The sequence below is a fragment of the Xyrauchen texanus genome, chromosome 34 (assembly GCF_025860055.1).
Source record: "Xyrauchen texanus isolate HMW12.3.18 chromosome 34, RBS_HiC_50CHRs, whole genome shotgun sequence".
Classification (NCBI taxonomy): Eukaryota; Metazoa; Chordata; class Actinopteri; order Cypriniformes; family Catostomidae; genus Xyrauchen; species Xyrauchen texanus.
Window position 1 is genome coordinate 2,050,774 of NC_068309.1, and position 14,807 is coordinate 2,065,580.

General features: G+C 41.4%; 1 protein-coding gene across 1 annotated transcript in view; it reads left to right on the forward strand.

Annotated features, from left to right (window-relative positions):
- The window catches only part of LOC127628181 (E3 ubiquitin-protein ligase UHRF2-like), a 54,153-nt gene extending 39,612 nt beyond the window's left edge, over positions 1–14,541 (forward strand). Inside the window, exons 12-16 of the mRNA XM_052104910.1 lie at positions 5,361–5,498; positions 6,181–6,391; positions 6,790–6,941; positions 9,213–9,311; positions 9,803–14,541. Coding sequence (XP_051960870.1) covers positions 5,361–5,498; positions 6,181–6,391; positions 6,790–6,941; positions 9,213–9,311; positions 9,803–9,949 — 747 coding nt within the window. The 3' untranslated portion in view covers positions 9,950–14,541. The remainder of the gene's footprint in view (positions 1–5,360; positions 5,499–6,180; positions 6,392–6,789; positions 6,942–9,212; positions 9,312–9,802) is intronic.
- The last annotated feature ends 266 nt before the right edge of the window (positions 14,542–14,807 follow it).

Below are 14,807 nucleotides of genomic sequence, written 5' to 3' on the forward strand. Positions count from 1 at the left end.
CTGAGGAAGGGGCTCGGTGTTTCGTGAGACACACCGGTCCCTACAGGTTTGATGTTTTTTGCTTTCATTGTGCAGTTTAATAGACTCAATCTTAAATTGCGTAGACCCTGTAACAAATTTAGAATGACCTGCAATGGATGGGCCACACTGTTTACAGTACAAACAATGCATGGCATTAGCCTCGTATCACAACCACATACTGTCTAAGCCATTGCTGCTGGAAGTTGTGCCTTTCTTTTTCCTTTGCTCACTCGGTTCCTCCCTGTCCGCACCTGTGCTCTCGTCATCAGTTGTGTCTGTGTGCTGGCTCGTTGGCTGGTCCTTTCCACCAGCATCCTTGACTTCCACACTTTGTATTTTAAAGTATTCAGCAATTGACCTTTTCATTTTAATTCGTGAATTCGGAATTGGCGCGTTTCACCATCAGTGTGCAATGCGCGTGACGTGTACGTTGTTTATAAATAAACTGCACGTTCCTTGCGGAAGAACACTGTAGCCAGAGCTACTTCTCTCCGTTAATGTCTATGGCGAGTCACGCAGGCACTGGGCAACATCGCAGCCAAGCCGAGCCCGGGATAAAATAGTCAGAATATAAACACTTATTATAGGCTTACCGTAGTGATTCAGGTTAAGTCAAAAACACGATTTGGAAAACAGATTCATGATGTACTCGTTCATACATAACATAAGTTGAACATAAGTTACGGACTGCAGCAGCTGCTGTTGATACAACGAGGTTCTGTTGCGCGAGCGTCCACTCGCACAAATGCGACCACATAACATTTGAACTCACGCATTCTCAAAAAATGGTCGCATATGCAGTCTGGAACCCTGCTCTAGAGTTGTCTAAAGTCACTGAGCCTTATTTTAAGAGCGATTAGAGCTAATAAGCACAAAGTCAATGGACGTGGCCGTGAAGTTTTGGTAATGTCTGTGCAAGTATGCGCCAAGTCTAGGTGCAAGTAGGTTTGGCGAAATTGCACGTGCAAAGCACTAATGTATCTGTGTAATTATATATCCCGTGCACTGTCAAGCACCAGCGATATAAACAAAGAAAACACATTCGTAAGAAGTTGGTAGTGTGAATGGACTTGCGTTCTTTTGTGCATTATCTGTATCCGTTTATCCTGTTAGTAACGATGTGTTTGTTTGTTTTAGGCCGTGCTGTTAGTAATGATGTGTTTGTTTGTTTTAGACCCTGCTGTTAGTAACGATGTGTTTGTTTTAGACCGTGCTGTTAGTAACGATGTGTTTGTTTTAGACCGTGCTGTTAGTAACGATGTGTTTGTTTTAGACCGTGCTGTTAGTAACGATGTGTTTGTTTGTTTTAGACCCTGCTGTTAGTAACGATGTGTTTGTTTGTTTTAGGCCGTGCTGTTAGTAATGATGTGTTTGTTTGTTTTAGGCCGTGCTGTTAGTAACGATGTGTTTGTTTGTTTTGGGCCGTGCTGTTAGTAATGATGTGTTTGTTTGTTTTGGGCCGTGCTGTTAGTAACGATGTGTGTGTTTGTTTTAGACCGTGCTGTTTGTAACGATGTGTTTGTTTGTTTTAGACCGTGCTGTTAGTAATGATGTGTTTGTTTGTTTTGGGCTGTGCTGTTAGTAATGATGTGTTTGTTTGTTTTGGGCCGTGCTGTTAGTAATGATGTGTTTGTTTGTTTTGGGCCATGCTGTTAGTAACGATGTGTTTGTTTTAGACCGTGCTGTTTGTAACGATGTGTTTGTTTTAGACCGTGCTGTTTGTAACGATGTGTTTGTTTGTTTTAGACCGTGCTGTTAGTAACGATGTGTATGTTTTAGGCTGTGCTGTTTGTAACAATGTGTTTGTTTTAGGCCGTGCTGTTTGTAACGATGTGTTTGTTTTAGACCGTGCTGTTAGTAATGATGTGTTTGTTTGTTTTAGGCCGTGCTGTTAGTAATGATGTGTTTGTTTGTTTTAGACCGTGCTGTTTGTGACGATGTGTTTGTTTGTTTTAGACCCTGCTGTTAGTAACGATGTGTTTGTTTTAGACCGTGCTGTTAGTAACGATGTGTTTGTTTTAGACCGTGCTGTTTGTAACGATGTGTTTGTTTGTTTTAGACCCTGCTGTTAGTAACGATGTGTTTGTTTGTTTTAGACCCTGCTGTTAGTAACGATGTGTTTGTTTTAGACCGTGCTGTTAGTAACGATGTGTTTGTTTTAGACCGTGCTGTTTGTAACGATGTGTTTGTTTGTTTTAGGCCGTGCTGTTTGTAACAATGTTTTTGTTTGTTTTAGACCATGCTGTTAGTAACGATGTGTTTGTTTGTTTTAGACCATGCTGTTAGTAACGATGTGTTTGTTTTAGGCCGTGCTGTTAGTAACGATGTGTTTGTTTGTTTTAGGCCGTGCTGTTTGTAACAATGTGTTTGTTTGTTTTAGGCCGTGCTGTTTGTAACAATGTGTTTGTTTGTTTTAGGCCGTGCTGTTAGTAACGATGTGTTTGTTTGTTTTAGACCATGCTGTTAGTAATGATGTGTTTGTTTGTTTTAGACCATGCTGTTAGTAACGATGTGTTTGTTTTAGGCCGTGCTGTTAGTAACGATGTGTTTGTTTGTTTTAGGCCGTGCTGTTTGTAACAATGTGTTTGTTTGTTTTAGGCCATTGCTGTTAGTAACGATGTGTTTGTTTTAGGCCGTGCTGTTAGTAACGATGTGTTTGTTTGTTTTAGGCCGTGCTGTTAGTAACGATGTGTTTGTTTTAGACCGTGCTGTTAGTAACGATGTGTTTGTTTTAGACCGTGCTGTTAGTAACGATGTGTTTGTTTTAGACCGTGCTGTTAGTAACGATGTGTTTGTTTGTTTTAGGCCGTGCTGTTAGTAATGATGTGTTTGTTTGTTTTAGACCGTGCTGTTAGTAACGATGTGTTTGTTTTAGACCGTGCTGTTTGTAACGATGTGTTTGTTTTGGGCCGTGCTGTTAGTAACGATGTGTTTGTTTGTTTTAGACCCTGCTGTTAGTAACGATGTGTTTGTTTGTTTTAGGCCGTGCTGTTAGTAATGATGTGTTTGTTTGTTTTAGGCCGTGCTGTTAGTAATGATGTGTATGTTTGTTTTAGGCTGTGCTGTTAGTAACGATGTGTTTGTTTTAGACCATGCTGTTAGTAACGATGTGTTTGTTTTAGACCGTGCTGTTAGTAACGATGTGTTTGTTTTAGACCGTGCTGTTAGTAACGATGTGTTTGTTTGTTTTAGGCCGTGCTGTTAGTAATGATGTGTTTGTTTGTTTTAGGCCATGCTGTTAGTAACGATGTGTATGTTTGTTTTAGGCTGTGCTGTTAGTAACGATGTGTTTGTTTTAGACCGTGCTGTTAGTAACGATGTGTTTGTTTTAGACCGTGCTGTTTGTAACGATGTGTTTGTTTTAGACCGTGCTGTTTGTAACGATGTGTTTGTTTTAGACCGTGCTGTTTGTAACGATGTGTTTGTTTTAGACCGTGCTGTTAGTAACGATGTGTATGTTTGTTTTAGGCCGTGCTGTTAGTAATGATGTGTTTGTTTTAGACCGTGCTGTTAGTAATGATGTGTTTTTTTTAGACCGTGCTGTTTGTAACGATGTGTTTGTTTTAGACCGTGCTGTTTGTAACGATGTGTTTGTTTTGGGCCGTGCTGTTAGTAACGATGTGTTTGTTTGTTTTAGACCCTGCTGTTAGTAACGATGTGTTTGTTTGTTTTAGACCCTGCTGTTAGTAACGATGTGTTTGTTTGTTTTAGGCCGTGCTGTTAGTAATGATGTGTATGTTTGTTTTAGGCCGTGCTGTTAGTAACGATGTGTATGTTTGTTTTAGGCCGTGCTGTTAGTAACGATGTGTTTGTTTGTTTTAGGCCGTGCTGTTAGTAACGATGTGTTTGTTTTAGACCATGCTGTTAGAAACGATGTGTTTGTTTGTTTTAGGCCGTGCTGTTAGTAACGATGTGTTTGTTTGTTTTAGACCGTGCTGTTAGTAACGATGTGTTTGTTTTAGGCCGTGCTGTTAGTAACGATGTGTTTGTTTTAGGCCGTGCTGTTAGTAACGATGTGTTTCTTTGTTTTGGGCCGTGTGTGTGTTTCATTAAGAAATAAGCAAAAATTATCGTCCCAAAGTAACATATTTATATATATATTTATATATATATATATATATATATATATATATATATATATATATATATAAATATATCTCTGCAGATGATATATATATATACACATGTTTTTGTTGCATTTCCGTTGATTGCCTCATGAAACATAAACAGAATATCTCTGCAGATGATCCCGAGTTAAAGCCAGACCCAAAACAACATAATGTGCAGACATGTTGAAATAATCCACAAGAGCGACATCAGATTGGCTGCAGTGGCGGGATTACCATTTCTGCCTAGCAACCGACCGACCCAGGGCCCCATTTAGGACATGTTGCTTACTTGCATAAAATGTCATTTTTCATCCTATCAGCCAAGAACATTCAAAATGTTGAATGAAATTAAATTCTAGTTAAAGATAATCAATACAGTGATAAAAAATATTTCCTAAATATATTTTTACATAATTATTATTACATTTTTTTAGTTTATGAACAGGTTGTACTACATTCAGTTGTTATTTATTATTGTTATTATTACTTTGAGGATTTGTTGAATCCTCCTGAGATATTTAATTCATGCTGAATTCATTAAATGTACATTTCTATAGACCAAGGAAGATGCCATGGCAAACTCTACACATTTCTAATCTCTGAAGAGCGCTGTGTTTCCTCTTCCGACTGAATCATTGAGCAGACACTTTTATCCAAAGCAACTTACAAAAGAGGAAGCAAGGAGCGAGCAGTTTGTGTACAAGTCAACAATATCATTTATTTATTATTAAATATCACAAGTGCATTTAGTGTGGGTAATATGTTTCTGTCTCATGACTTTCAGCCGGATCTTCTATTCTGACAACGTCTCGTGTGTTTCTTTTCACTTGACCAGTTAATGTGCCAGTCCTGCGTGAGACACTGAAGAAACAGCGAATCAGCAATTAATGCAGAAAAGCAGCTAATTCCAAAGGGTTCACATACTTTTTTTTTTTTGTCACTGTGTGTATAACCACTTCCTGTAAAATCCAGACATTTGCCCTGTCCTGCTTTTACAGTGACTTGAAAACAGGTGGAAAGTACCAGTATAAATGAATCATAAATAGTAAATATAGCCTAAACATAATAATAATAATAATAATAATAATGATAAATAAAAAATAAACCATGACCTTTAGAAAGTTTAACTCCAACAGATCAACCCATGAATATTGAAATTAGTGCCCTCGTGAAGATTGGATAAGACAGTGACACAGGTGAGGTCAGTTTATCTGGTGTGGTGTTGTTCAGGTGGTGAAGTACTGGCCAGAGATCGGGAAGTGTGGTTTCCTGGTGTGGCGTTACCTGCTGCGGCGAGATGAGCTGGAACCGGCACCGTGGACGCCTGAGGGAATCGAACGGAGCAAAAAACTGGGCCTCAAAGTCCAGGTGAGGAGACACAACCGTGACAGGTATGATGACATTTACCGGGAAACTGTGTGTGTTTGTTTTCTTTAGTAACTTTCCTAAACTGAGAAATCACACAAACTAGTTTTTCTAACTAAAATAAAAATGTAAGTTTGCAAAAGAATTAAAGTGCGGCTGAAATAAGCTCTACAAATGAACAAAATCTAATATTTTATTTGCCAATGTGGAACGCCCAATTCCCAATGCGCTCCAAGTCCTCGTGGTGGCATAGTGACTCAATCCGGGTGGTGGAGGACGAATCTCAGTTGCCTCCGCGTCTGAGACCGTCAATCCGCGCATCTTATCACATGACTTGAGCGCGTTACCATGGAGATGTAGCGCGTGTGGAGACTTCACGCTATTCTCCGCGGCATCCGCGCACAACTCACCACACGCCCCACCGAGAGTGAGAACCACATTATAGCGACCACGAGGAGGTTACCCCATGTGACTCTACCCTCCCTAGCAACCGGGCCAGTTTGGTTGCTAAGGAGACCTGGCTGGTGTCACTCAGCACGCCCTGAATACAAACTCACGACTCCAGGTGTGATAGTCAGCATCAATACTCGCTATTTATACTGTTATGTGTTTCCTGTAACACGGTGAACTCTTCGTGCAATAGAGCTTTCAGCGATCTGTAATAATGATTATCTGTCTCCTTCAGTATCCTCCTGGTTATCTGGAGGCGATGGCCAATAAGACGCGTCGAGAGGCGAGTGTCAAAGCGGTGGTCAGGTCCTCGCGGGGCAGAAAGAGAGGTCGACCGCGTTCACGGGTGTCCAAAAAAGTTGAAGAGGAGGAGAAACCAGTGATGGACATGGATGAAGATCTGCAGAGTAACGGCAGTGAAAACAATCCTGAAGACGACAGCACAGGTACAGTCGCACATTACACCTCTCACCTGTCCAACTGCACATTAGGGGGCATTATAGGCACGGTGTTGCTCTGGGAAAACAAATCTATTTTCTGATTAATTGCTATAAAGACGATAAAGAGAAATTACACACATAACGAGAATCTTAAAGATCTCTTATGTCATCACATTTTTTTAAATAAAAATCTTTTACTTGAGCATGAAACAATGTGACACCAATGACATATTTACGTAAACCATGTTAAAAAATAAACACATTAATAACTGAAGAGAAGTGCTGAACCAGGTGAAGGGGACGATTTAAATATATTTTCTTAAAATGTGTAAAATATTAAAGTGTGTGTGTGGGTGTGTGTGCGCGTGCGTGCGTTTGTTTGTGTTGGTGTGTGTGTGTATCAGGTGTGTGTGAGGAGCAGGATGAGCCGGAGGTGAAGCGTTCGAAGGACGTGGAATCGTTTGTTTTGTCTGAACAGCAGAAGAATCTGATACAGGAGGACGAACCAAACAAGAGAGCATGGGACGAAGCTCTGAGCTTCCTGACAGAGGGACCGGTACACACACACACACACACACACACACACACTCACACAAACTCGCACAAACACACATACGCACTCACAAACACAAAAATACACACGCACTCACAAACACGCATACAAACACACAACAACAACAACCACCATTCGCCACTCAGTGGCGGTGACGTCACCATGACGCTTGTGCCAGGCTATGTGTACCTTGAGGCCAAGTGAAGTGTTGAAAGCCCGCTGGCAGGAGGTCACGGGCAGACCCAGATGCCTCTGGTCGACTGACTGATGAACCACCTGTGCCCTCTACTGTGCCAACTTGCTGTGCTTTAGCCACCCGGCGCTCTGCTCATTGTTGTGAGCGTCGCTCCTCTGCCCTCCGTTGTTGTTGGAGGGCGACTGCCTCCAACTGGCCAGTAGCGTCCTGCATAGCATCCATGCAGGACCGCTCTTTCCTGAAACCGCATTGGGGCTCCACAAGCCTCTCCTCCATGTGCCTAGCGAGGCGGTATAATCCTTGCCAGGACCTTTCCCGGCACACTGAGGAGCGAGATGCCCCTGTAGTTGTTACAGTCTGTGCGGTTTAGGGCAGTCTGTGCACAAACGCCCCCCTCCCTCAGCATTTCGATTGGGAGATCTCAGACTCTGGATCGCTTTCAGTAATTCCTCAATGGATGGCACCTCAGCCAACCACCCAGAGGGAGTGACTTCTTCCTCCAATATTTTAGGCACCGCAGCCTTGGTAGGGTAATCCCCACTTTGTCCCATGTTGTTGAGGGATTTCCCCTCCCCAGGACTTCACAGAAATGCTCAGCAAATTTGCAAACTGGGATTCGGAGATTGGATCACCTTTCCCCTAATGATGGTAATAGGTGTGGTGCTGCAGGTTACTTTATGTAATTGAAGAGTGATTTGTGATCATGAGCCGCTGAGGCAGACTCCATCCAGCAACCCATGACCACCACCTATCCTTGCAGCACCTCATGGCTCTCTGAACCTCCGAGTGAAGGCTGCTGTAAGCCTACTCATTCTCCAATGTGGGATGCTGTAGCTGATGAGAGTTGTCCTGTCGCTTTTTTTCAGCCAGCTTGAACACCTCCTCGGTCAGCCAGGGTCTCTGGGGAGGTCTGGACCGTGTACCCTAAGCAGCCATAGCAGCTGTATGAGCCACAGTCCTAAACCTCACCCATTTCCCTCAACATCTGTAGGATTGGGGGACGATGCCAAACCCAGTCGCAGGCGATGATGAAATTCTCGCTTGCAACTTTCATCAGCTAGCTGGGTGTTCTCACCGGGTTCTTACAGATGACAAGTGGTCAGATCAGCTCCATGGTAGGTCCTGGTGTCAAGAACATGTGCCCGCAGCCGCTGTTCCGTCACTATGTAGTCCAGCAAATGTTCTTGCTTGGACCCGGCATGCATCCATGATGTGGTTTGGATGCGCCGATGCCGGAACAGCGTGTTGTAATTACAAGCCCATGGGCTGCACAAAATTCAAGCAGCCTCCTGCCGTTGTTATTGAGCTGATCTGGCCCATGTCTTCCAATCACTCCTGACCAGGTGCTAGCATCATGACCAACTCGGGCATTGAAGTCACCCAACATGATGACTCTATCCCGAGGGGCCACTTTAGCCAGCACCTGTAACAGGAGGTCATAGAAGGCATCTGACTCATCGGCCTTGCCTGCATCCCTCCACGGATGTTCATCTTCACTGGGGGCATAAGTAACCACGACCACCACTCCTCGCCTCTGGTTGATGGGAAGGTGAGCCCAAAGTATCCTGGGGCTCACAGCTTCCCACACCTCACCGCCACACCCCCTTCATTCTTTTGTTCAGAAGAAGAGACACTCCCTGTTGTTTAGCAGTCCCCGAGTAGAGGACAGTCCACCCCTCATGGTGGCAGGAGCCAGAGCCGGTCCACCGGACCTCCTGAATACCACAGAGATCGAGATGGTACTGGTCCAGCTCCCGACAGATTAGTGGCAGCCTCTCTGTCACAGAGCGTTCTAACATTGCACGTGGCCATCCAAAGTGGTTTTTTGTTGTTTTGAGGAAAGGCCAATCAGAATTGGACCTCCCCCCACAGCACTGTCCATGACAGCATTGCCCGTCCGGCACCACGAGGAGGTAGGGGGTTGTTTGCCGGACTAGCAACACACACATTTCATTGGTTGTTCTGGACAGGAATCCTTCATTTTAGAGTGTTTCTGTAACAGAGCTGCACAGATGTGCTTTTACAGTCAGGATAGTTACCATGAATACCAACATGCATCACTTCCTGTTGTCCTGCAGGACTTCCTGCGTAAGGTGGAGCAGCTCTTCATGTGTGTGTGCTGTCAGGAGTTAGCCTACCAGCCAATCACAACCAAGTGCTCGCACAACGTCTGCAAGGTTTGTGTTTTACTACAAATACACACCCATTAAAAATACTGGCCTTCATGTTGTTCCAAACCTTTACGACTTTCTTGTGTAGAGCACAAAGTAGATTTACAGAGTGTTCACGCTGCTCATTTACAAAACAAATGGTGACTGGGGCTGGACTTCAGGTCGGGTCTGTTCCTCATATGAAGCTATAGTATGACTTCAGAAGACTTGAATATAGTGTGCAAGTCATAAGGACTACTGTATTATAGTTTATGAAAGAGATCAAACCTAGTCTCCATCCACTTTCATTATATGGAAAAGAACAGCATGAACATTCTGCATAACATCTCCTTTTGAGTTCCACAGAAGAAAGTCATACAGGTTTGAAACGACATGAGGGTGAGTAAATGATAACAGTTGATGGTCAAGTTCACATTGAAGAGTTTTAGTTTGAATGAAACTCAAATATATCTTCAGCACTGTTCTCAGATCAGTAACAGCGTCCTGTTGTGTTTCAGACGTGTCTGCAGAGGTCGTTTCGAGCTGAGGTGTTCACCTGTCCCGCCTGCCGTCATGACCTGGGCAAAGATTACAACATGACCCTCAACAAAACCCTGCAGCTGATCCTCGATCAGTTTTTCCCTGGATACAGTAAAGGACGATGAGTCTCTCACACACACACACACACACACGCACGCACACGGGCTCTCACAACAACACCAGCCGGACATTTGCATTGAAAGACACGTGACAAACGCACACCGTCATGACCACAAACTCAACGGACGCTGTCTGGCCCTGCTGAAGAACGAAACATGGCCGACATCATTTCTGTTCATCAGGACTGAATCAGTTCCTCAAGGTGAATCTCACAAATGTCCAGGTCAAAGGTCACTCCAAAATCAAGACCGAAATAAGAAATTATTGTTTGCATGAAGAAAATTGTTATTTTCATGACAGATAAAAACATTTTCTCCGCAGATTGTCATTATTATTATTTCTGCAGATGTTTTGTTCTCATTATTCTCAGTGTTTTAAATTACTTTTATTTAAATCAGCATCAAATACTTTAAAGTTTAATACCTTTAATTTGTATAATGTGAATTTGTAATTTTAATGTTTTAATATGTATAAATACAATTTAAAAATATATGATAATTATTGTTTTTGTTGTTGTTGTTTTACGTTCATGAGAATTTAGTGGAAAATGGTTTTAATTGTCATTAAATAATTAGTTAAAAAATCACAAATGTATGTCCCTATAAATCTTAATCATTCTCATACATTTATATATATTTATATATTTGTTTTTGTGCAAATATAATGATCTCACATGGTTTGGTGATTTTTAGGGTGAATATGACCGTATCTGATGGTTTTGTGAGATTTACCCCAGAGAACTGATGTCTGTTTGAGGATTGGGGTTTTCATTGAATAATGATCTGACAGGAATATTCAGCGTTCAGTTCAAGTGATGTTCAATCGACACTCGTGGCATGATGTGAGTCACTTCCAATGGAAGTCAATGGGGTCTGTAAACATTAAAATACTGTTTCAATAGACAAACATGAACATTATGTGTATTTACTGTCATTAAATCACTTATTAACCACATCTGTGGAACAAAGTTGTAAAATTGATACAACGTTACACTGATGCTTTATTATATATTTTATATTTTAAAGAAAAGGAGGAACGAGTCGAAAATAATTGTGGTGATCAACATTATGACACACATGCTGTTGATCGAATGCTGAATATTCCTTTAATTAGTATTTAATTTGCCGGTCTAATCAACCCCAAACTTCAGGACAATATCCTGCATATGGGAATCTGGAGACCTAAACTGCAGTCGGTCTCCGGGCTGGGCGATACGTTCACATTATTTTAAATATGCCGATAATTATATGGTCAACCCCCGGCCGAGGGACGGGAATATTTCTGCTTTATTGATTTTATTGAAACGTGATAAACGTTAAAGACATTTCTAAATTCAAATTGCACTTTAAACTAAATGAAAAAAGCAATAAAATAATGAAGTGATTGAAAAATCATATTTATCCACCTTATTTAAACATTTACTGTCTCATTTGCATAACGCAAGTATCCGTCAACAACAACAGGTGTAAAATTACTAACGGTCTACTGATGAAGAACTAAAGACAATAATAATCATAATAAATAATAATAAATTGCCTTGTGTTCCCACATGAATGCTGATAAATGTGTGTTCTTATTTTTTGATTGAATCACTTTCGTCTTTGTGTCTTTAATGTAAAGATATATTTGAGTGAACCTGCAGAGTTGCGTTCACAATGTGTAAGTGCGAACTGCTCCGTGGAAATAAAGCATCTTAACTCACAGCACCTCCTGAGATGGTCGGAGGGCATTTGCAGTTTCACACCCTAACCACTGATTAATATATTTGGATATTCCCAGATCCATGGTTTTACCATTTCCTGATATTGTCGATCATCGTCTGTTCATCGGGATCTTTGTAAGACATTGTTGATATCCGATTACGTCGTCCTATCGCCCAGCCCTACTGTCTCCCTTCCGCTGATTATTCATTTAAAATACAGCGATAAACAGAAATCTGATCTGAGATGCATCTTGAGGTTTTGATCCGGGGTCAGACAGAGTTATAAATATCTAAAGATTTTAAACTCATTCACTGAAAAAGTGGTTTTCATAAGCAGTATTTTTTATGTCTTATTTTCCAGTTAAAATATGTAATTATTCTACTTGAAAATGTATTTAAAGTTGCTGTAAGTGATTTCATGAGACTGAGCCGTTGATTAGCCACGCCCCCTCGATCCAAAACCCCGCCCTCCAGAGATGCCTAAATGAGCTTCATTGGGAGCAGGAATGGTTATAAACACAACAGCAGTAAAACAGCGCCCCCCCACTGGCAACTGTTATGAACTACATGGCATAAAAATGGCATTAAGCCTCAATAATTCCCTGCAGCTACAATACTGTGTGAACGAGACCGCAGACACGGTTTTATTTGTTGTTTAGAGTCTAGAGCATCTCAGAGACCGGTGAGATATCTCACCACACTTATTTCATGAATATCTCAGAGTACGAACATGTTTACATCCATTTCCATGAAATCAATCACAGCAGCTTTAAATGTATTTTTCTTGTTTTAAGTATAAACCTCATTAAATGTTGTTAACTTTATGCTTAAAACAAAATAAAAGAGAATAAAACTCTAAACTCAGTTTTGCTTCTCAAGTTGTTTTAAGGATGTTTTTACTGAGGACAGAAACACTGATGTGGTAAATAATGTTTAGCCGTCTTAAGGGAGAGAGCATGTTCTCACTTCCTGTCTGTTGCTCGTGTTGTTTGTCTAGTATATGTGATTCCCTGATTCATGATGTACAATGTTCTAGATTCTGCCGTTCTCTGATGTGTGATGTGTTGTTTCCTGCACACACACACACACACACACACGTGTGATCTCTCGCCGTACTAATGCGCTTCAGCTTTACTGTGTTCTTAAATGTTTATTGCACTTACTAAAGATGACGGCGCATTCGCCGCTGAGAGCCGTTGCTTTATTTTCCTATTATGATTTACTTCCTGTTCTGCTCTTATTGTTCGATCTTTAAATGTGGCAAACTTTACCTGCAGAAACATCAATTGTGATTCCAAATTTTATACATGCTATAATAATTGTGTACTTATTAAATATTTTGATTCCAGAAACAGCGTGTGGTTTGTCAATGACATCAGCGCCTGAATACACAATAGCAAGATTCGATGTTTCACACTGAAGAATAAAATGTTCTCATCATTTCCTCACCCTCATGCTGTCCCAGATGTGTGTGACTCTCTACAGCAGAACACAAATGAAGATGTTTAGAAGAATGTTTCAGCTCTGTAGCTCCATACAATACAAGTGAATGGTGACCAGAACTTTGAAACTCCAAAAAGCACATAAAGGCAGCATACAAGTAATCCATAAAACTCCAGTGGTTTAATCCATGTCTTCAGAAGTGATATGAGAGCTGTGGGATATTTTCACTGTAAATTCTCTCTGCTCAGGAGGTGGCGAAATGCACGAGGAATGAATCACCAAAAACACATGAAGAAGAGTGTGAACGTAGTAAAAAAGGGTGAACCGTTGAATGTGGTATCTCGAAGTAGTGTGAGAAGCTTTCTGAATCGTTCTGCCATTTTAAAGGTGCTCTCAGTAATTTCTGTCTGACACTGACACCTAGTGGCCTGGACGCTGCATCACACAAACAGTTTCTGTGATCGGTGCTATTGTAGAAACGCTGCACAGTTAACCAGGATTCATTTCATGCATGAAAGTGTCCAATCATGGGGCAGTTACTGAGATCAAACCAGTAGTTTTAAATTGGTCATGTGACCCCATGTTACTGATGTGACTCTTCATCTCACATGACGAGGACAGAAATGACTGAGTGCACCTTTAAATGTGATTTATGACGACACTGGTGGCTGATATTTGACCTAATGAACTGTATTAACTTGTATTGGAAGGGGAAACTGATTACCGTGGTCTGTGTTTACCAGGGACATTTAGAAGAGCATACTCACTATTTCTGCAGTACGCACAGAATACCTGAAATGATGTGCCACTGTGTGGAATACTGTATCCCATAATGCAATGCGTTCAGCTTGAGCAGTTTCAGTATTATGAATAAACCAGAGAAGGGGAATTGTGCTTCATTTTCATGAAAATATCACAATGCAAAAACATCATAATGATCCTGTACATACGCCATATACTATCCCATCCGGGTCACGGCACCATCGTAACACTCCGGTTCTACCCGCTCTGTACTGGACTTGATCTCGAGTCTCCGGCATGGGAGGCGGGTGTGCTAACAGGGAGGCTAAAGGCTACAGCCCCTAGCATCAGTCGCTAGTGCACCTCTTGAGGACTATCAGCGGACACCTGTTACACTTGCACTGATCATTCACAACTTTAGGATAAGAATTACATTTTAAACGCTACTATAGTTGTTATTGTTGTTGGTAATGTAACACATTTTAAATGATCAACATTCAAAGGTTTGGGTATTATTTCCATCTATAATCCCCTGCACTGACACCTGCTGGTGAACAAAGTCACTGCATTTCAGTTTGATGAATATTACCTCTTTAAATGATCATTTATTCACATTTAGTGACATTCATGTGGCCATAGATAAATGAATAAAGAACTGGAACATTTCTCTGCTTATGATTCTTCTTCTGCATTTTGCATTTCTATGAATTAAAGGTGCACTCAGTAATGTTTGTCTGTGTCATCTTGTATTTACACTGACACCTAGTGGTGTGGATGCAGCATCATTCAAACACAACAGTTTTCAGTTTCAGATGCCATTGTAGAAGTTAATAATTCACAGTCAGCCATAATTACTTTAATGAATGAGTGAAAGTGTCTAATAACAGGACGGTTACTGAGAATAAGCCAGCAGTATTCATCTGGTCATGTGATTATAACATGGCCGCCCCCATGTGGAGACCCTCCCCATGTAGAAT